The 23,813-nt window shown below is 32.4% G+C and overlaps 1 protein-coding gene across 2 annotated transcripts in view; it reads left to right on the top strand.

Moving 5' to 3' along the window:
* The window catches only part of LOC129805564 (short neuropeptide F), a 48,667-nt gene extending 25,480 nt beyond the window's left edge, over positions 1-23,187 (top strand). The window contains exons 3-8 of one of the 2 annotated variants that reach the window (XM_055853560.1): positions 12,074-12,170; positions 12,698-12,777; positions 12,840-12,932; positions 13,000-13,104; positions 22,018-22,167; positions 22,247-23,187. In XM_055853560.1, the coding sequence (XP_055709535.1) occupies positions 12,083-12,170; positions 12,698-12,777; positions 12,840-12,932; positions 13,000-13,104; positions 22,018-22,167; positions 22,247-22,303 (573 nt within the window). In that variant the 5' untranslated portion in view covers positions 12,074-12,082 and the 3' untranslated portion in view covers positions 22,304-23,187. Of the gene's footprint in view, positions 1-12,073; positions 12,171-12,622; positions 12,778-12,839; positions 12,933-12,999; positions 13,105-22,017; positions 22,168-22,246 lie in introns of both variants that reach the window. The other variant, XM_055853559.1, reaches the window with a different exon arrangement.
* Positions 23,188-23,813: the final 626 nt, after the last annotated feature.

Here is a 23,813-nt window from a genome sequence, read left to right as displayed (position 1 = left end):
CTTGTAACAAATGATTTCTATCATGAAATTTCGTTATTTTAGAATGTGTGGGTTTTCAGAACGTTTTAACAATGTTCTTAAAGTCTTTTAAAAATTTATCTCCACAAATTAAACGACTATAATTTTTTTATCCCAGGAAATTCAATAAATTAATTGTATCTTTTATATCAACTGCATTGAAAATGTAGAGCGCTCGACCTCTTTGACTGTTTTTAACCCAGTCGGCGGTCGACTACTAGTAAATTCACCAAAAATTATGTGACTACACACAAAGAAATTAAACAGAGATAATTTGATAGTCAAATGACAACTTTAAAAGCGTTAAAAGGCTGATTATATTCTTGGTGTGTCCCTTTAATAGTTGTCTCCCTTTGATAACAACTAACATGTTTGTCTCCTATTTATAACTTCACTTTAGCGGGATGGCACTGGAAAATCTTTAGGGGGAGGTGGGGCTACATTTACGATTTTTTCGTATATTTCTAATGGAAGCTGGGTTTTAACATGATGTAATTTGGATAGACAAAATATTTGTGGATCCAAATAAAATAATTGTAAGGACCAGTTTCATTTAGAAATAGGCGAAAAAGTCGTATAATAATCTAGCCCCGTAGCACAAAGTAGCCCCACCTCCCCCTATCATGTTGAGAGTTTCGTTCATTCGTTCATGCAATGCAATAAATTTGTCTCTTTCAACGTTTTGTCAAGTGTAAATTTTTCAAGTATTTAAATTTGCACCTTTATGAAATAGCTGGTGAATTTGTGAATTCTCTCAAGTTTCTTTGCAAACATTCTCCCATAGATATAAGTTATCATTTATTCTATACCTGAGAGAGCTTACTAATTATTTCTCATGGATTATTCATGAATGCATGAACTCAAAAAATGTTATTTAATTTCTACTAAAGATTGTATTGCCATTTGAGGTATATACTGCATTTACTATTTTGCATTTCACCCAAATAGGTCACGAAATATTCTAGTTTAAACAAACTTTCCCATCAGATTTTCATCTGGGGAAACTTTCACTTCAGCCAGAGAGGAAGTTCCCGTAAGAGCTCCATCATGAGCAAAATCCCAAAACTCAATGAAACAGAAAGTTTGCCAGTATCATTAAGTATTCATGATTAATCGGAAAATTGTGGTTTATCCTGGAAAAGGCGTGAAAAATCCCCAATCGATTATTCCTCACACCTTAGCACCTGTTGCAAATTCCAGAATGTGTGCAAAGGTATTCAGGAAAGATGAGTTTGAGATTCCTCTCCTTGTATCAAGTTTTGGGGATGCTTAAGAGATGGAAAAGTCGAGAAATTGTATTATTTACGGGACATATTTTAAGCTAAGATATTTCCACCTCGACACTTTAGCGGGTGAAAATTTTCACCAGGTAGATATGGCAAAAAATTCTATCACCTTATTCAATTTTGCCAAAGAAGAGCAACATTTCTACAGTTACACAGAGTTGAAGATGCTATAGATTATCATTTTCTGAAACTTTGGAGAATGTTCGAATTTGTTAGCATAATTTTTGTTTTAATTTTATTCCGCTAAGACACTTTTATTTCAAATTTCAATTTTTAACTTCAAAATCAAGGTCTGATCATTCTGAAAAGCTGAGATGCTTAGGAGGAAGTGGGGCACCTCTGAAATTGGGATTTTTCTTTTATGTTTAAATTTAACTGAACCGTATCATAATGTAATTTAGCTTCTAAATCTGTTTGTGATGCTAAATTATAACACGATAAGGCTCAATTTTATTTAAAAATAGGTGAAAAATACCAATTTCATATGTGCTCCACTTCCCCCTATCGTCACTCCTTTTACCTCTACATTCTAATCAATTATACCACGAGATTCCTAATTAATTTAAAGAAGTGTATTAGTTAAGAGTCGAACATTTTTATGATTTATATTCCAAAAAAATTCCACGAGGCAATCATCTTTTAGATGGGCCCTTAAAAAATAAAATACAAAAATAATTTCAACCCTGAAAGGATTCTAACACTTATTAACTTGTTAAGTCATGCATTAGCTTAATTTTTAAACTCTAACGTTTTTTATTACGGTTTTGAACATTATCATATTAAACTAACGTATTATTTTCGCTATTATGCGATAAAACTGAAGCCAATAATAAAGAATTTACAAGGATAACTCTTCCATAAAAAAATGTGTATCTTCAATATTAATTCTTAATAAAATCTATCATACTTCTATCAATATTTTCAACTCTTTTTCGACCAATCAGTCTCTGTCAAATTGAGTGAGCGACTATATACAAAAAAAAATTACATAGGAAAGCCAAGAAAGAAACGGTCGCGCGAACAGAAGCTTGTATAACTTGGTATGAAGAAAAGAGATAAACAAATTCTCTTTCAATTTAAAAAAATGATTTGACTCAATTAAATTCAAGTGAATGTCTTATAAATTTCCAAGACTTCATGCAAATGACCCGGTCGTGAAACATGTACGAAGCAATTTCTTTAAATCGATTGGGTCTCATAAGAAGAAAACTTTGGAAATAATTGTTTGGTAGAGCCGGTGAGAGAAAAAGGAAGTCTTAGTTATTAATACAAGCTCAAAAGGAGTTTCAACTCTATTCATTCAAAAGTTCCACCCATAGAAAATCACCCATTGAGCTTTTCATATTCACCTTTTCCTCCACCTTCATGCATTTTTCTTCACTTCAGACATTATTATTTTTTCTTCTGATTGTGACACATTTCTTTTACCTTTACATTCCCTCCTCCCATTCGTGTTTTTCTTTATTGTAATGCACAGGACAACGTGCGTGAATGTGTAATAAAATAACTCGCTATTGTATCCAGCCCACCCTGCTCATATAAAGGTCTTCCCCCCAAAAACCCATCCAAAGACGTTTCTTACATTGTGCCACGGAAGACTTCAATGGGGGCGCCTAGTAAATCAGACGCCCTTTCAGCTCATCCTTAACCGGGCCAAGAGAAGAGACTCTCAGGAGTCAAAGTGAGGGGGCGGAATGTTAGGGCAGACTTTCATTTAACCTCCATTGGGAACAAAATTACTCAATGCGCATTATCTGGAGCATTTTAGGGATGTGAATTGCATGATTAAGACTCCTTGTTATTAAAATGAAGCTCATGGTATTCGTGACAGTACCAAATGGACTAATATAACTGTTATGTAACCCCTAGTCTTAGTTATTCAGAAGTTTTCCCAGATGAGAGAAAAATCTCAGGGTTAGTCGGTTATTTTAACACACACTCTATGGATATTTCAAAAGCAATAATACTGGAGAATTTCACGTGCTATTGCTTCATAAATGACACAGAGGGGGATATTATCTGCATATTCATTCCAAGAACACTGAGAAAAACTTTATTATAAAAGCAAAATTTCAAACGACATACCGTTGAGGCACTAACGATATAATATGATATTGCATAATAATGTGACATCAAATAAATATGGTTCTAAATGGCCGTTAATCTAACAAGGATTTCTATATATTATTTTCTTGGAATACACTTATTCTGATATCCATGAAAATAAACTAAGAAATATCCTTTTCATCGCTTCATTAAACATTCAACAAGTCAAGTCAGTCTCTGTTTGTTTTTTCTATTCTCCTGGAAAAGGATGTTCTATGCTTAACCACGTACAATAGAAATGTGTGAATATCCCATGTTAACATCTGTTGTCCGTGAATTGATTTTATTCCACATCATAACACTTACAATGATTCACAAAAATACCAAAAAGCCTTAGGGGTAAGTCGGGCACCTTTGAAATTGGCATTTTTCACCTATTTTTAAATAAAATTGAGCTTTGTCGTGATATAATTTAGTTGCACAAACAAATTGAGAAGCTAAATTGCATTATGATATGGCTCAGTTCCACTTAAACATAGGGGGAAGTGGGGCACCTTTGAAACTGGGGCACCTTTGAAATTGGGATTTTTCACCTATTTTTAAATAAAATTGAGCCTTATCGTGATATAATTTAGCTGCACAAATAGATTAAGAAGCTAAATTATATCACGATAAAGCTCAATTTTATTTAAAAATAGGTGAAAAATCCCAATTTCAAAGGTGCCCACTTCTCTCTAAGTGAAAAAAAAAACCTATTTCAAAGGTGCCCCATTTCGCCTTAGTCTTTACCCTGAAATGGTTGAGAGGAGGTAGGACTTCTTTGAATTTTCACAGGACTCTAAGAAAACCAATGTAATTAAATAGACAAAACAATTTTGGATCTAAATAATATTATGTAAGAATACTTAAAAGAAAAAGAAAAATAAAATTCACAAAACAATTTTAAACCTCAAAAACACCAAAGATAAGACAAAATTTATTCATAATAATTTATACTCAACATTAACATATAATATTCAATGTTACCAAGTTTTATTTGTTTTTCGGTTTATCTTTTGAATTAGAATATTTGAAAAATTATAGAATTTAACTATTGCACTTAACTTAACTATTGCACTTAAGGATGACTTATAGACATTCCTTAAGTATCCTTATGGTTTCTCTCCCATCCTTAAGTAATATAATAATTAATCCTGGCACAACATTCCATGAAGAGACTAGGCCTTCCCACAAGGGGATTTCTAGACATGCATTATTATTTTTTCTTGTACGGGATGAGGTTGTCAGTCCCATGCTCCATGGAATCAAGTGCAGTGAAGCTCACTGGATGCAATCCGAACACCTTTATCGGCAGAAAAATTCCTGGTGACCTAAAGAGGATTCGAACCCAGGACACTTACATCATAGAGCGAGTGCCCTACCACTTGACCCATTGAGTACCCGCAAAGTGTTAAACCTTTCTGAAATATCCGAACTCGATAGAACTAAAAACTAGAACTAAAAGCTTACGAAAAGCAGGGGTGCAAAGTCACCCCATAAGTACAAAAGCACCCACATACACGGTTAATCAGTTAATAAAGTAAAAAATAGTTTAAAATTTGAAATAGGTGAGATTGTTAAGAATTCACCTAATAGTCTTGAAAAAGTTTTATCTATATAGAAATCCAAAAAATATAAAGTAAAATTTTATAATGGAGCAGAATAACAAATAAATTTTAAGTAAATCTCAAATATCGGTTCATATACGTCTAATTCAAAGGCCTTTCCAACGAATCCAAATTTTCTTCAATCGATTCAGATATGTATTCTTTAAAGGTGTTTTAAAAATCTCGAAAATGCCTTCATATGGGTAATACCGGCAATACCCAACGCATATAAAAAATGAAATGACACATTTTCGAGGCAGCTCATGAGCGATTTAAACCTATTTAACTTTTTATAAGGACGAGTGAGGCACCGGTGACTCATAGAATACAAAAGTGTAATTTGGAATCGGTCCTAAATTGAAATTTTGAAATTTATTGACTTTTTCAGATTGGATAAAAAAAAAAACACGAAGAAGTACTAGCCCAATACTCAACGCTACTTCTTCGTGGTGCTTTTCTCTTTGCCAAATGATACAATTGAATTTAAGGCAAATCAATTATAAGTTTAGAAGCGGTTATACTGCTTATACCGGTTCAAACTTATAAGGGTTTCTAATACCTTTCTAAAGAGTGCATGTTTGTCTAATTGATTGGAAAATACCTTCTTTAGTTTATAATTCTTTGATTTTGAAAAGCATTTAAAAACAGTTGCGAGAAATTATTTGAGGCTGTTTGTGCATATGGACGAAAAGTTCGACTTTTCGAAAAATATAAAAAAAACAAAAAGCGAAAAATATATTTGACATTGAATAAAATAGCGCAACACGTTTTTGAGATACCCAAAAAAAATTATAAAGGATTGCGAAGAGTTGAGGAAACAATGAAGATAATGGTACTGTTAATAGTCTTTAAGCCGAATTATTGGGGAAATCCCATTAAAAACCAAATCGTTATTTCCAAACGTTTGGCATCTTGGCCTAGAGTATAATGTACTAAACGCACCTACGGCTTAAGCCGAGAGACGCCTAAACGTAATTATAATCAAAATTATGATTAGACTGCAATCCCATCAGTTTCCAACTTAGTCGCCTCTCGGCTTAATCCGTCACACTGGGAAAAATAAAAGGGTCAAATTGACCCTTTTCAAAAGGATGGATCGTATTTGACCCTTTGAAAGGTTCACTTTTGTATCTCTTGAAATTTAGTATGCACATTTATCACGAATAATCATGTTTTATTGTAAACTTATTACTGATATCATATTTCTCTCGTCTGAGCGAACACCAAAGATCACTTTTTCATTGTTTTTTTATTCGTTTATTCCGGAATTAAATAGATGTCAAAACCGTGACCCTTTCGAAGGGTACCTGGTGACCCTTTCAAAGAGTCAAATATGATCCATCCTTTGGAAAAGGGTCAATTTGACCTTTTTATTTTTACCAGTGCAGTCTGTCGAGGGCATAATGGTCAAACGAATGGATAAACAATAAAAAAGGTAAAGCCTGTAAAACTTACGGCCCATTCGACAGTTGTTAACCCAGTGCTCTTGTTGCTCATGACAATTACCTTCATTACCTCAACGAGTGAGCATCAATCGCGAAAGATAGTTCTCTCCCAGATAGTTGACATCTTCAGTTCTCCATTTTCCCTCTAGCAATTATACATTATTTAGACTAACTCCATCTGGCCTGAAAAGCCGGCTTTCAGAAATAACTTGTCCCTTCTTAGAAAATTTTTACAGGCTGAACATTAAAAATGTTTTTTTTTTTTCATTTTCATTGCCTTTTCTAACCCAATTTACTCAATTTTTTTGTTTAAGATGATTTTTTTGATCAATCCTGAAATTTTAAAAAGGATAACTCTATTTTTGTGATTTAAAATAAACAATAACATTATCATTTTCGTGAATTCAAAGAATCACGGGATTATCACATAACGCGGTTACCAAAATTGATTTGATGCAAGTTTTTTCCAAGTTCAATAATATCATAAAGATCTTATAAATCGTTATTTTCTTTGAGTTCAAACAGTAGTTAAAAACGTAAACAGCAAGATTGACTAAGATTAATCTTACCAACGTTAGTGTGGTCGTAAAGTGTTAACTTTCATTCTTTGTTTGCTTTCTTCATGAACTTTCACGATGAGCTTTCAAGAATGCGGAAAGTTTGTAAGAAGTACCGCTACTTTTTTTTCTGCAATTGCTCTTGAACTTGTTGCTTTAAACATCACAAAAAGTTTATTTGCTCTCCCGTTCTCCCCATCTACAGCATTGTTTATTCATGAGAGGAATTTGTGCAGGGAAATTTATACTACTTCAGATACTACAGGTCATTTTCCGGTCAACCACAAAGTACAGGTAATTGACTCATCAGTGTTTAGGTTAAAGTCCTCTGCTACTTAATACAAATAATATCCTTGGGAAATAAATAAAGAAGATGTAATTTCCGGAAAATTATCTTCTTGTAAAGTTTCCAAGAAAATGTCATTGACCATAAAGCATGTGCTTTGTGGCGGGAAAATAGAAACTGAAGCGTTTTGTGTAAAGTGGAGTATAAATCCAATTAATTGAAGTCACAAATTGTTGCACACTCGTCTATAGAGATCCCCTGTCGACTTCCCGAGGTGCCACCCACTCGGTATTAATCACACTGGAGGCCCTGGAAATTAATGACTCAGGAGTACTTTCAGTATCAAATGATTTACCTCTATCTTATTTATTATCAACTCAAGTTGAGATATTTTATTGATAATGCGGATGGCACGGGGATTATTTATAGAATTAGCTTTCTGCAAGCACGATTGTGAGCGTATTTTCCTGATGGTTTTCCCGACCACACAAAATAGTTCTACGCCCGCACTCACCCGGAAAATCCACACAAAAATCGTTTTCACTCACTTTCACAATTTTTAAACTATATCGATTTCTTTCCATTCAAAAAGAGAATACCTATTGGACAATTTCCTTCATTTTAGCGTGAAATAAAATTGAATTAAATGGGAGAATAATTGAAATTACACAATATTTTATTCCAAACACGAATATTAAAACCCCATTTCATATTTAATTTAATTTAATTCAGAATTGAAAAGTATTAGGAAATTAGCTATTTCGAAGCATTGGATAAATTGAATAATTGGAAAATTTTCCACCTGTTACCTGGCCCAAATGACCCCTTCTCGGCTCTAATTTAACAGATTTAACCTCCATCCGCGAAATAATTGCGTCAGACGCTGCAATAACTGCATACATCAATGTCTGATGGCGATATTTCTCTGGTTGTGACACCGAAAAGCTCATCATGCCCAGAGATACGCAACAACTGCAACAAATCCCTGAAGGGAAAATGATTTTTTTCTTGTTCGAACATCCCTCCAGCTTTTTTTTCTGACGTGCTAACAAAACCAGGAGGATGATTCTCTTACGCCTCCTTGACAACACCACTCTCGAGTATAGTTTTCCAGGTTAACAGACCGAAACAATGGGCATCTTACTCTCCATGGAATAGATACTGTATGGGTTGGATTTCGGGGACGAACCACTGAATTATTTAAAAGGGTTTTTCGGTGGGTGTTTATGGAAGTGCAATGTAATCTAATATGAGGTTAAACCATTATTGATTTACAAGTTAAGGTACGGGCATGAGCTCAAAAAATGTTAAGAAGAAACTTTTTTTTAATCTATGATGTATGATCTACAAATGATTATATTTACAAACTTTTATTACTTCAAACTTCACATCCTGACCCGACCGAACCGAAACTCAAAACCTAAAACTCTGAACTAAAACTTAAAAACTAAACTCAAATCCTAAATTTAAATGAGCAAATCCTATTTAAAAATTTCAAATTTTTATATTTTTTTTGATTTTCGCATTTTAGAGTTCATTTTATTTTTTCTGTCATGGAGATGCTTATGAGAAGTTAGGAATGTTGGTTAAAATGAAACTGCCATACAGCTGATTAGATTAGCTTAGCAATCTTGTTCTCTCTGTTTGACTGGCCTAGTTCCAATGAAATGTAAAATACATTATAGAATCAAAATATACAATCAGAGAAGAGACATTTCCACCGTTTGATTCTAAACAAGCGCCTGGTAAGTTGGCCTTTTTATATGGAGCTACTTGAAGCCAATTCCTAAATTTATCTCGGACTCAGCTCACAGTGCTCCAAGGAAAAAATTTATTTCAACAAAAATTTAGTATATTTATCCCACGATGCGGAAAGGTATCTTATAATACGGAAAAACTTCTCACTTTTTAAATATTTAGCATAACAATCACGAGTGCAGAAAAATTCCCATACGCATTTGTATGTGAAAGTAAGAAATTGGCTTCAACTTTGAAGACCACTCGCCGGGAACTAGATTCTAACTGTTGGAATCATGTTGGACACATGGGAATAGGGAATGATTAAGAATAAGGTGAAAATAAATTCAAATTCAATATAGATTTGTAACTGAAGCCGACTTTCAGAAATGTCCGACTTTAACCAAATTATGTCAGTATCAAAACGTATCACTTTTAACGCTTTAAATATATTATCCACTTTGAAAATATTTTTTCTTTCAATTTTGAACTTTAGGAGTAAATTTTAAAAATATTTCTTATAGAAAAACAATAAGTGTGTACTTAATTTAGAATTTAAAAATGTCCGAAAAGAGTTATAGTATTATAAATTTCGAAAACTCGGGACTTAAACTGACCAAAATTGTATTTGCTGACTATTTTAATCATATTAAGAGTTTTTTTTTAGCTATCATGCAATTCATAAAGCACAGTATTCAGGAATTAGCAAAGTTCTTCTCTACTACGTTATTTCTATCTTATGTTTACTGATTCGTAATCGATTTTACACCGATTAATATATCACCTCAAAAGATTGCTTAAAATTGGATAAAAGTAATTGAATTGAATTTCAGATGAAAAATATTTATCTGGTTTTGAGCTGTTACTACCGGTCGTACCGATCCAGGCTTGTTTGATGACCATGGTCACATATAAGATTAATATTAAAATTAATACTTTCTGAACTGCGAGAATGCCAAAAAAAAGATAGCAAGTGTTTTATCTTGCTCGAAAACTGACTAAATTACATTTTGCACGCATGGAAAATTGCTCGAATTGCCTGTAACACGATTCAGAAAGCAATTAATACGTACAGTAATATGTAACTCATCGTATTACTCCACTAGAGTGTACTCTTTCTTACACACGTGATTTTCCATTTGAAATTTTGCATACTGTATACTTCTCTTTCCGGCCTTTCTTAATGTTAATATTAATCTTATATGTGACACCACGGTGAGATACTAAAGACATTTCCACCCACCTCAAACTTATCCCAATGGGTTGCAAAACTCAATTTCTACATATAAAAATTACTTATCAGTTCATATAACCGGTTCATTACCGGTTCACAACTGATTTCAACCGATTTATAAATTACTCAAAACATTGCCCAAAATACACCTTACGAGTAATATAATTTAATTTTGGATAAGAATTAGTTGTCGGTTATGAACCTGTTTATTACTGGTTCATATCCGATGGAAATTGGCTGAAGCTTGTCAGGAATTCCAAAACCTTTCCAACAAACCCAAACCTGAAATTATCAAGTTGAGGAATACGCACTTTACTAGAGTCTTTTAAACTTTTGTCCTTGATAAACCGTTATTAGGGATAATTCATAATATCATTTTCCACCCCAATCATATGGATATCAGAGATTCAGGTGAATAATTATAATTTATTTTTATTATCTTATTATTATCCTATTATTTATCTCTTAGAATTTTGTGAAAATAGTAGAATATTTGTTTTGTCACATTTTGCCCCAGGTTCCCCCTACACCATAGAATTTCATATGGTTTGGAAGGCGATGTGTGATGCCAATAAATAAATATTTTATGTTACAAATATTAACATATCTCTCATTACACAATATTTCAGACGTTTCAAACATTCCATGCTTCGTCTGCCTACATAACTTTTGACCCCGGACTTATACAAATTATTCAATATATCCAATCTTATTGATTTTCTCATCAGACAATAAATCTTTTTTGTAATTGAAGCCTTTGTCACACGTTTTCAATAAAATATTCAGCAAAAAAACGGTTGACTGGATATGTAGGTGATACAAAAATTGAACGAATAATTTTTACCATAGCGCGGTTAATGGTTTTAGGGGCCATAAGGATTTCCCGCGGGACAGATTTTTGGACAGAAGGTCACGAGAAACATACCTGATGGCTTTTTATTCCTCCTCATTATTCCAATTTTGTCACGAAAATTCACTTCTCATGTATTCCAGACATAGAGTTGGTGTTTTGGGGTGAAAAGTTCAACTTTGAGATGTTGAGAGACACTCTTGTCAGGTTCAGTGAAATTTATACTCCCAAATGAGACATTAATTAAGCTGATGGCATCCACTTAATTCATTTTATGGCTGACAAACAAGCCGCAAAAAATTGATCTTGGTTAAGTTTTTAACCTTCCGCAAATATCCCTTTTTTATCGTGTTTTTCTGATTTTTTTTGGTAAAAATTTGGGTCTTACATCGACTAAAAATAACAGCCACAGGGAATTTCATTTAATGTTTTTGATATTTCTGTGGAGAAAATGCAATTTCCTGATTATTTTCAATTATTGCACCAGCATCCTCTGGCAGTATCGTTAATTTCCTCTCTCATTTTCCCCATTCAAAGTGAGTGGGTAAATTTAGTAAAGCCATCAGTGACCTTTCCCACGTGTTTCCTAATCTGAACCGGAAAAAAAATCTCAAGAGGAAAATTCTCTCTATCCAATTAACCATCCTCTGTTCTTTGAGCATTTTCTCAAGAGAATTTTCCAAATTTTATTAAATATTCAGCTGAATTAATTCTTTCTCGAGAGAATCTCTTCAATTTACTTGAAAGCTCCTAACTGCCGGAAACTACAAGACATCTTACACACGTCAATTTTCCACCCAACGCCCTACTACCCCTCCTAAATATTCCATTGTTTGACCCAGGAAGTCTCCAAGGGGAAAGTAATTGACAGGGGATTAAGAGGAAAATCTTCGGAATGCGACAAAGAGCCCATTAGAGGACAATATAACGTATTCTACTTTGGAATGATTTTTTTTCTTTCTTTCCAGGAAGGAAAAATGAATGGCGCCAAACAATCTCTTCTGATATTTGTTCTGATTCTTGCGATTCAGATTCTCATGGCAGCTCCTGCTCTGGACACTGAGAGTGAGTATAGAAGTATTGTCTCATTTTATTCCTTTACCTCAATTCTTGTGCCATGACACTCTGACCTTTACTCTAAAGTTAATTTCCTTTCTACGAAAAAAATACAATAATATACCACCTTTCACTTTTTTTCCTAGAAAATAAGATAATTTATGTGATCTCTTAATAATTTTCACGTGCTAATTCACACGAAAATGAGAAGATTCGCAATTGTGACTAATGAAAGTTAAAGAAGATTCTTTATGACTTTCATAGATTAATAATAATGCCTAGTCTACAGATTTTCATGATACAATTGAATATTGCTATCGTATACCCAATGCCCAAATTAGACAAAGCCAAATTTTAAGAAAACACTTACACTATAAATTGCAAAGCAAAAAAGGCTCATTTAGAGACACAAAACACACAAACACACGGTGAATATTCTGTATGAAAATGTACAAAATTAGGTTCGATAAATGATCTGTACGAGAGCTTACTACAGCGAGAATACACTGGTCCCATTTCACTTTCCGATCACCAAGTGGAGCGCAAGGCAGTGAGATCACCCTCCCTCAGGCTGCGATTCGGCCGACGCAGTGATCCCAGCTTCAATCCCTTCCAGGTGAAACTTCAAGCTTTTCTCTATTAGCATCCTGATTTACTAACACCTGAATTCCTACACAGATGGAGAAGATCAACCAGAAACCCATCAGATCACCATCTTTAAGGCTGAGATTCGGACGACGAAATGACCCACTGTTTCCCACATTCAATCAGGTAGATATCATAGGGAATTAATTAGAATAGGCTGAGGTGACCATGATGTGATTTTGCTTCTCTTTAGGATTTACTAAATGATGAGCTCACCTTCAAACGGCCAGAACGGAAGCCCGCTAGTCGCCTTCGCTGGGGACGAAGTGCTGCCACGACCAGTGATAATTCAAATGAGGTAGTTAACTAATTATCTCTTTAGTAGGAGAACGTAGGACAGTTTCTCGTATCATATTCAATATGGAAAATATATAGTATAGGGGGAAGCGGGGCACCTTTGAATTAGGGCACCTTAAAAGTAGGACTTTTTTCTCCTATTTTTAAGTGGACCTTATCATAAAGAATTTAGCTCCTATTGTAATTGTGAAGCCGAATTGTATGATGATAAGGCTTAGTTCCATTTAATAATAGAAGAAAATAGGTGTGATTTCCACTTAGTTAGTTTTATTACCTTGACTATAGTTCATAAATACTTGGTAAATGAGTATAAAAATTAAAATAAAAAACTTCAGCTACCTAAACTGTCCCACTCTTCCCTACATTTTTACGTATTTATATAATCCCATAGCCTTTTCTAATTGGCTAAAACTTGGAAATCCTACAAGCTCTAGTCAATCAAAGAATACAAATATACTAGGGTCGAAGAAATACCTATTGGCACTTTAAGAAATTGTGTTACGACCTATTACTAGCATTTTATTAGATACATGAATTAAATTTTAATATATTTAAAATATTTAACGAAATTACCAATAATTCCCTGCTGAATAGGTGTTTCTTCGACCCTATAAAATTTTAAAAGATTGATGAACACATATTTAATTACATGTCGATAATGCGTAATACTTGTTAATAACTGGTAATAGCTTAGGTACAAAAAAAAACGTTGCCAAAATATTTGCAATATTAAGGGAGTTTCCCCAATGGCTGCGACTTTTTGGTCAGTAAAAAATAAAATTTGGTCAGTAAAAAATAAAATTTAATCAGTAAAAAGTCAAATTTGGTCAGTAAAAAATTAAATACGGTCAGTAAAAAATGCAATATGGTCAGTAAAAAATAAAGAATCTGGTCAGTATAAAGTCAAATTTTATCAGCGTATATTTTGGTCAGTAAAAAATCAAATTTGGTCAGTAAAAAAATAAAATTTTGTCAGTAAAAAATCAAATTTGGTCAGTGAAAAATCAAAATTGATCAGTAATGGCTCGGGCACACCTTTTAGATCAGGAAAATTTTATAAAATCGAAATTCGAAACCCTTTCTTTCTCACATATTTTGCATATGACTATCTCATTCTTTCACATACCAAATTCGATTGAGCTAAATTGAATTTGGAGTGATGTTTAAGAGAAGAAGAAGAGTGCGAGGGAATGATATAGAAATATGCAAAACATGCAAGAAAGAAAGGGATCCGAATTTCAACTTCATGAAATTTAATTTAAAAATGAAATTTGATCGGTAAAATATAAAAAATGGTCAGTAAAAAATAAAGAATCTGGTCAGTAAAAAATCGAATTTTCTGTGCTTCAGTAAGTTATCTGTATCGCCTGTTGAGGCAAAGGGAAATTTTCTGTTCTTTGAGAAGTTATCTGTATCACATGTTGAGTTGAGGCTAAGGGAAATTTTCTGTGTTTTGGGAAGATATCAGTAGCACCTGTTGAGGCAAAGGGAAATTTTCTGTGCTCTGGAAAGTTACCAGTAGCACCTGTTTAATTTTTATACAAAATTTAGGAAAGACGAAATATGAAATACGAAATGGTAAAATACGAAATGTACTAAAATACGAAGTTTCCGCAATACGAAATGTACAATACTTTTTATCCGGATATGCAAAGTTTTAACTTTTATTGATTTCCTTTTAGTTTTTTATTGACTACATTATTATTCACTGATCATATTTAATTTTCCACTGATTAAATTTCACATTTTACTGATTTAAAAAAAATATTGACCAAATTTGACTTTTCTCCGACCGAATTTGATTTTTTACTGACCAAGTTTTTATTTTATACTGACCAAATTTTATTTATTACTGACCAAATTTTATTTATTTCTGACCAGATTTAATTTTTTGCTGACCAAATTTGATTTCTTACTGACCAAATTTGACTTTTTACCGACCAAATTTAATTTCTTACTGATTTTTAAAAGGTTTTTACTAACCATATTTAATTTTTTACTGACCAATATTTTATTTTTTACTGACCGATTTGAATTTTTTACTGACCGAAAACATTTTGCCTTCCCTAATTAGGAGGCCAAATCTGAACGGTTTTTTGTATTTTTTATGAGAAGAAGGAAACATGCCAAAGCTCCAGGAAATTTATAATAGGTTTATCTTTTACACATTTAAAGTAATAAAAGGAAAACACGCTACAAAGTTTTGGATGTTCGCCCTAGTGCTTGCTCAATGCTTTTTTGCTTTCTCCTCTTTATCTTCTGAAATAATTGGAAATGGCTTCTAAAAAACCTTGAAACGAGAATTTCAGAAAATAGTTTAAGTGTTTTACTTTTGTATGCTTTAGAGCTCGAATTTTGTTTTTTATTATGTTAAAAATAGATCAAAAAAAATGTAGGGGAAAGTAGCCTACCTTTAAAAGCTACAGTCTTTGAATATTTCAATTTTTCTCTTATTTTCCAAAGCAAAAACCTTATTCTCTAAATTATAGTCGATACAACAAATTATTTTGTATTAACTACGATTAATAAAATAGAACTTTTGCTTTGGGAAATAAGAGAAAAAAAAAATATTCAAAGGGTGCCGCATTTAAAGGCAGACCACTTTCCCCTATTGTTATTCTTTTTTATCTGCGTGACCCACGTAACCCCTTAAATGAAAACTTGAACTATTTAAATGGAAAGGCTAGATAATAAATCCTAAAGACAAATAAATGATATTGATATTAATTATCATTTTATTTCTTAATTATTTATTATTTTTAATTATTATTAATTAAATTCTTAATTATTATTAATTTTGTTTCTAACTAAAATTTTGGTTTTTGATAAGGTTATTTCAAGTATTATTCACGTATTCTTAAAAAAATGTAATGAGAAAATTTCTTAAAAGATTCAAAACCTGTGTAATTACCAAAATTTTACGATCCGTTTGGTAAATGAAAAACGCATTGAAAAAAAAATCATCTAACATTTTTCAACTGCAAGTGCAATAATTTTCTTCTTAAAAATATAATAGTTTTTTAAAAGGGTAATAAATAATTTAGAAAATTAAAAATGAGTGGCAAAATAATAAATTTTGATCAGTTAAAATATAAAATCTTTCTAAAAGTGAGTGGTTGCATTTAAAAGCATTTTATTTTTATTTTTCCAAAGAATGATATCAGTATTTTTATTTTTTCATTACTGCTCATTTGTTCAGTGCCCTTTTAATATAGAGAGAAATTCTGCTCTATTTCAAATATATTTCAAAATAAGTGCCTAAATGTCAGATTCTTAGAGATATAAAAATCTGGTTCATAAGAATTCAGTAATACATAAAATCTGTGTTACGTTGGAAATTTAAAGACCTTGTTTTAGATCAATTAAACTCACGGATTTAATCAATATATATTTCCTCGGAAAAAAAATCTTCCAGAAATAGATGCGCCTGTGGACTGTGAAATCTCAAAATAACTTCCTAACGAGAAAGGATGATTATTTTTGTGACCAAGTGACAAGATTTTGTGTGCAAATTTAGCATCAGAAACTTCTACCCACCACATTTAAATAATCCATTGAAGGCTACTGAAAAATTTATTTAAAACCTCGAAAGCTAAGCTTTTGACTGTCTTAACTCTTCTAAAAGTCATCCAGAAAATTTTTCACAATTTTACGAAGAATTCAGCGTAATTCAGAATTCCATCCAAAGTCCAATTGCTAGTTTTTTTCTTTTTAACCTGAGAATATAATACCCTTAAAAGCTTCCCTATTCTATAGAGTAAGCCCCAGACAAATATTTAATCCCTGGCTGAAAAGTTTCCTGATGGAACATATGACATTCGAGAAAGTGTAATGAGATAAGAGATAATGGCATTTTACTGCGCTTTAAAGAGAGGCCATTGAAATAATTTCTTTTGCAGAAAGGTATTAGATAAAGCAATTGTCTGACAGCGCAAACTAACTGTCGGTTGGGGTTTGATGGAATGAATTGTGGCTTTGGATTGACTGCACCTGCATAAATATTCACATCTCTGCACGTTGGTGATGAGCATATTGCTCTTTGATGTACATGTGAAATTTGTAACGTTGATTAACCTATTTCTGTCGGTGAAACATGATGAACAAGAAATGTTTATTCACGGGGGTGTTGATTTTACCCCAGACGTGATATATAGTAATACTTTAAAATTCATTAAGGTATACCTGTCCTCTTAAATGCTCGTGGCAGTTACTATATTAGGCATTCATGTTCTCCAAAAATTGTATAAAAGTGCGATTAATTATCTTCTCACCTTATTGTTAATCCTTTAAGGACAAGACTTAATCTATTGTGCACTGAATATTAAAGGTTTCGATCGCTTAGCTCATTTTATACAATAGGGATCTCAGTGGCGCAATAGGCAAGACTGTTGGGTCTTGGACGGGCGAGATCTCTGATTCGACTCGCAAAGTTGTGAGTTCGAATCCCGCCCGGTGCAAACAACTGAATGTTAGAACAGGTGTGATTAACCCTTTAAGGACGATTGGAACACCGGTGTCCCATAAAGAAAATATTTTTTCCTGACTACCTAAAGATACTTTTTTCTAATGTTTATATGTAATTGCAAAGTAGAAGGTTGAAGGAATATAGGATATTTTTTACAACTATCCAGCTATTTGCTGTATAGTAAATTTTTAAGCTCAAACATGACGAATTTTTAAATTCTCATCTTGAAAATTAATTTTAATTATTTTTTATACTTCAAATTTTTTTGTTAAGTAAAACCGTTTTGGAAAAAGAAACTACAATACTCTAACATAATATTTTTCATTAGAGTGAAAATTATCATTCATTTATATTGGCACAAAAATTCCTTAAATTTTTAGGCTATTTTTGTCTCTATCGCTCATAGAGGTAAAAAATACACCGAATCAGACTTTGTTGGATTTTATAAGGCTAGTTGTAAGATCTTTTACTGATTTTGTTTATCGGTTTCATTTTTATTGCTGATTTTCGGTCCGCGAAAACTGTCTCGTCGTTAAAGGGTTAAAAGGAATCACACCTAAAAAGACATTTCCTCTGTGATAAAATGTAATAAATTTCACCGCCTATGCCCAAAAAACTTTGAGAGCATGGAAGTAGCATCCACATCACAGGAAGGTACTCATGAGCGGTCTAAATATTCCGATTAATTATAATATAGATACATAGATATTTATTTCATCATCAATGACTTTAAAGCGCAGTACATATTTTGTGTTCGATTTGTAATTCTGCGGCCACCGCCGTCTTAGCGTTGATAACCAACCTACTCCGGAGTAAAACGGTGGAAGAACTCCATCTCAGGTTGTGTATGCCAGGGAGGTCTCAAATGATTACAAGTCAAAAGTTTACAAAACAGGTTTTACATTTGCACAGAATAACAAAAAGTAACAGATAAAATGCTGATCTGCCTATTTTGCGCGATTCTAAGTATTGTGAGAGAAAGAAATAGCTAGCTCTTACTGAGCTGTGAGCCATTTGGGCAAACGCCCAAGTGTGGACAATGAGTCACACCTTACAATGTAAAAAATTTCCTTATCTTAGCTCGGCTAATAAAAAATAATAAATAAATATATTTATAATATATATATATACACTAACGGCCAAAACATTAAATACACCCTTCGTAAGCTTAAATACACGTGATTTGGACCGGGAAAACGCTGTAATATCCAGTTCTATTGACTGAAATAGTTGAAATGCTTGGGTTGACTGAAATGCTTGGGATCGTTATCCTCTTGGAAAAAAAACCCACGCCCAATAAGCCGAATGCATTAGCCACCCCAATCGCTCAATTGTAACCACATCGAAATTTTCTGGAATTTTCTAAACCAGATGGTTCGAGAGAAGGCGCCGACATCATTTCCAGTCTTGGTGGAAACACTTCAGGATACGTGGGCAAAGTTCCTTCAGACATTTTGTAGAAATTGATCAACAGGATGCCCCAAATCTGTGAGGCGCCTATCAAAGTTAAAGGAGGATTCTTCGAGGAAAACTAAATTTAATGATTTTATTTATGTTTATTTAAATAAAATAATGAAGTAAAAGAAATGAAATTGCAACAATAATAAGAAGAAATTTGAAAAATAATAAAAAAATATATGAAAAAGTAGAATTTGGGCTGAAAATTTTAATATTCAAAGAAGAAACCCCTTTCAGAACACATCACACCAGAAACCGACCACAATCCGTACCAAAAATATTCCCTCGGTATTATTTTCAGTTTTTCTGACTCTTAATAATATTTACTAATAGTATTTAGCTTATCTTAAATGATTATTAAAAGATTAGATCAGTTTTAGAATGTGGGGCAACTTTTGCATTTTTTTCCGAAAAGCTCATTTTTGACTGATCCTCAAATTATAAATTTTGTAACTCATGTATTTTCTCAAATCTTGTTTAAAACTGTTCTTAGGTTTATATATGAAACTATTTCAGTCAATAGAACTGGATATTACAGCGTTTTCCCGGTCCAAATCACGTGTATTTAAGCTTACGAAGGGTGTATTTAATGTTTAGGCCGTTAGTGTATATATATATATATATATATATATATATATATACAGTGAGTGTCAATAGTTTGTTGCCTAATGAATGTTTGAGAAATCAAGTGAAAAAAATGATAGAAAAAAATACTTTTCCAAATTTTTATTTTTGCAGATGAGTTCCTTGTAATCCGTAGATATTATTTATAGTTTTCAAAAAAAATAATTAATTATATTTCATATCAAAAATAATTATTTTCCAAAAGTTGGTCATTTTTGAAAAATCAAAAGTTTGTTGCCTCATTAAAAAAACTAATTCAAAATGGTGAAAACGTGCAACCAACTTTATGTAAACCGGTTACATTTTGAGCTTATGTCATTTGATAGGCAAATGGGGAATTTGTACATTTTTAAGGCTGTCAATGTTAAATATATAGGAGTAAAAGTGATGATAAATAACAAGAAATAATCAGTTTTTTGATAATTCATAATTTAGGTTATAATGGCAAATTACAAAAAGTTGGAAGGTGGGATATTGTCCAGAGATACTGCTGGAAGGAATCGGCGTCGCTTAATTGCCAAATTTTATGGAAATTCATGAAAAGTTATACATAAAATGGTCAAATATTATAGTTATGAGGTACGAGTACATCTGAAAAACGTTACTGGCAGACCTAGGGTATCGACTCAGAGGGTTGATAACAGCATTGTAAGTATCTCTGATAGTGACCCAATGATGTCTGCTTCATAAATTAAAAGATAGTTGGTTACTGAAGGAACACAGGTCCCTACAGTTACAAAAACGAGCTCATATTGAAAGAAAATGGTAAGAATGTTTGGGTGGCTCTCAATATTCCATTGGTTAGCTAGTTTAATCTGGTTAAAATATTGTAGTTTTACTTGTTTAACATGTTTCAAGTAAATTTACAACTTTTTATTCAGATTGGTCTTGCTTACCAATGGAATATTGAGAGCCACCCAAACATTCTTACCATTTTCTTTCAATATGAGCTCGTTTTTGTAACTGTAGGGACCTGTGTTCCTTCAGTAACCAACTATCTTTTAATTTATGAAGCAGACATCATTGGGTCACTATCAGAGATACTTACAATGCTGTTATCAACCCTCTGAGTCGATACCCTAGGTCTGCCAGTAACGTTTTTCAGATGTACTCGTGCCTCATAACTATAATATTTGACCATTTTATGTATAACTTTTCATGAATTTCCATAAAATTTGGCAATTAAGCGACGCCGATTCCTTCCAGCAGTATCTCTGGACAATATCCCACCTTCCAACTTTTTGTAATTTGTCATTATAACCTAAATTATGAATTATCAAAAAAATGATTATTTCTTGTTATTTATCATCACTTTTACACCTATATATTTACCACTGACAGCCTTAAAAATGTACAAATCTACCATTTGCCTGTCAAATGACATAAGCTCAAAATGTAACCGGTTTACATAAAGTTGGTTGCACGTTTTCACCATTTTGAATTAGTTTTTTTAATGAGGCAACAAACTTTTGATTTTTCAAAAATGACCAACTTTTGGAAAACAATTATTTTTGATATGAAATAAAATTAATTATTTTTTTTGAAAATTATAAATAATATCTACGGATTACAAGGAACTCATCTGCAAAAAGAAAAATTTGGAAAAGTATTTTTTTCTATCATTTTTTTCACTTGATTTCTCAAACATCCATTAGGCAACAAACTATTGACACTCACTGTATATATATATATAAAATTTCCTTATGAATATTCATAATGTTAAATAAAATAATTTTATGCAATTTTATCTTTAAAAAAATTCTCCGAATATTTAAACCGAAGGTGTGCAAGAACCGTTTGAAACAGAACAAACGTCAAATGAAACTTGTATGTCAATGGACAAAACGTTACCTGAACACACTAATTTTGACGTTTATTCGGTCTCAAACGGTTCTTGCACACCTCTGATTTAAACAGTATAATAATTGGAAATTAACAAAGTTTATGTTTTTTTGTGTTTTTTTTTTTCCTCTTCGTGGTTCGTTCTTCATTAATTTATTATTATCATTAATATTTTTATTATAATTTTTTTTACCCTCCATGCCAAACGGCTGCCACAGCCTGGCCTTGTCTCTTGCTTGAGTGGACATTTCCTGACATTCTTATTCAATGGTTCTTATTTAATGCAAGATCTGTAAACGAATAATGTTACTTTGGCTTATACAACCCGTGATAGAGCTTTTCCATCGTTTTGGCTCTTGAGGTTGGTCACCAACGCTAAGACGGCGATGGCCGCAGGAAAGTTTTGAAATGTCACAGTCAAGATGAAGAATAAATACAGTACAATACAAATTTAGATTCAATGATAACTTTAATACTAATTTACCAAATAAAAATGCATTATCATGCTTTTACTGTTTTTATCAGGAATTGGTAAATCCTGGAGATGCTCCAATGACTCGTGAGGAGAGGAAACCAGCTCGACTTCGCTGGGGACGAAGTGATGGTGGAAACCTGAGGAACAGTATTTTCACTGATGAAGAAATCAATCTCTTGGCTCAACTTATTCAGGATCAGGTAAAATAAAACAAAAAAATTCTTTATTTTAGAATCACACATCTTTAACCTTTATTTGTATCCACAATTGTTGCTTCAGGAATCACTGAATAATTTCCTCGGAAAGCCCACGGAAAACCACATGACTCTCAATTAAATTTCCTTCATTTATCAAGTGTAAACACCAACAAAGAATCCTTTAGACTTTCTTCATCCCCCAGCATAGTGTATAAAATACCTTCTTCTGAGAGAGAATAAGAAAGAGGGAAATTGATGGAAATCAATAAGAAAAATATATATAATACAAAATAGAAAAAAAATGAGGAAAAACGTGTGACAGTGGATATATCTTTTTCAATAAAAGAATGTTTTAAGAAAAATATCTCCAGTATAGATGCCAAAACAGAAGCCACTGAAATTTTCTTGGAAAGATCCAGCTACTTTCTGGGAATATCAACAACTATTGAGCACAAAAGTATTTGATAAGCCACACAAAATTACTACATTGGACAAGTTTATCTTGAGGAATGCCATGAATTAAAAAAAATAAATAAAAATAAAAATTGATGTAATCTAAAATCACTATTGAGATGAAAGAAGTTAAATCCTATGTAATTAACAGATTTATGATCAATTATCGCCGAAGAGTGGGATGAGGAATTACATGATAAAGTGTTAGTTTTGTTGCTGACTGCAAAAGTGTCTATATTTAATTTATCTATTCTATATAAGAATTTTAAAAGAATAAATTAGTGATTGTGACAAAAAATTCCTCATGCGAATTTTATTTGTACGATATAACAAAATTTTCCTCTGAATAAAAAAAAGGCATTAAAAGAAAATATTGTTGTAATAGTCGGAAAATCAATACACACCCACATCCTTTATAAAAAATTCTCATTTTTTTCTGTAACCCATACAATTTCAAAAAAATATTATAAAATTTACTTCAAACCTCTGATAAATTAATTGAAATAAATTATATGACAATTATATAATCAAATTCATGTAAATAAAGAGGAATTATATCAATTAGATGCATTTTGATCTTTGATTTCTATTTTTCTTTTAATGTTTTTCCAGCTGAAACTGTGGAAACCCAGATACCATCATGAAGTGTCAAATCTCAGACCACAAACTATTATTCACCTAAAACAAACCACAGCGAAGCCAGAAGGAATTTTCATTGCAAGTGTTGATTTTGTCCATCGTCTCTTTTTGTCCAAAGGAGAGAAATATAACCTGAGGCTGATAATTTCGGTTTGTGGTTGATTGAAGTCTCTATCAACTGTTTATAGGCCAAATTCCACCCACATTCCATAAACGTTCTTATACCAAATAGCCCAGGGATTACAGCAGCACAGGTGTTTGTCAAGAACTCCTGGTGGTATTTGACGATTTATTGAACTTTTTAAATTATTAATCCGGAATTATATAAAAAAAATCGAATTGCATAACAATTTTTTTCTTTACGCAATTGTATCTCATTCAGTTCCTAGTGGTCTTCCTATAATGACAATAAGCTCAGTTGTATTTGTCACGTTTTCTGAAACATAACAGCAATAAGACTGGGACATCCTTGCAGATATCACATTATCATACAAAGCATTCTGTACTTTCCGTGTATCCTCTCATCATTTGAAATCTTCTCGTGCATCCTCGTTATA

The sequence above is a fragment of the Phlebotomus papatasi genome, chromosome 3 (assembly GCF_024763615.1).
Source record: "Phlebotomus papatasi isolate M1 chromosome 3, Ppap_2.1, whole genome shotgun sequence".
Lineage (NCBI taxonomy): Eukaryota > Metazoa > Arthropoda > Insecta > Diptera > Psychodidae > Phlebotomus > Phlebotomus papatasi.
Note: the sequence above shows the minus strand (reverse complement) of the source record. Positions and strands in the feature narration are given on the sequence as shown.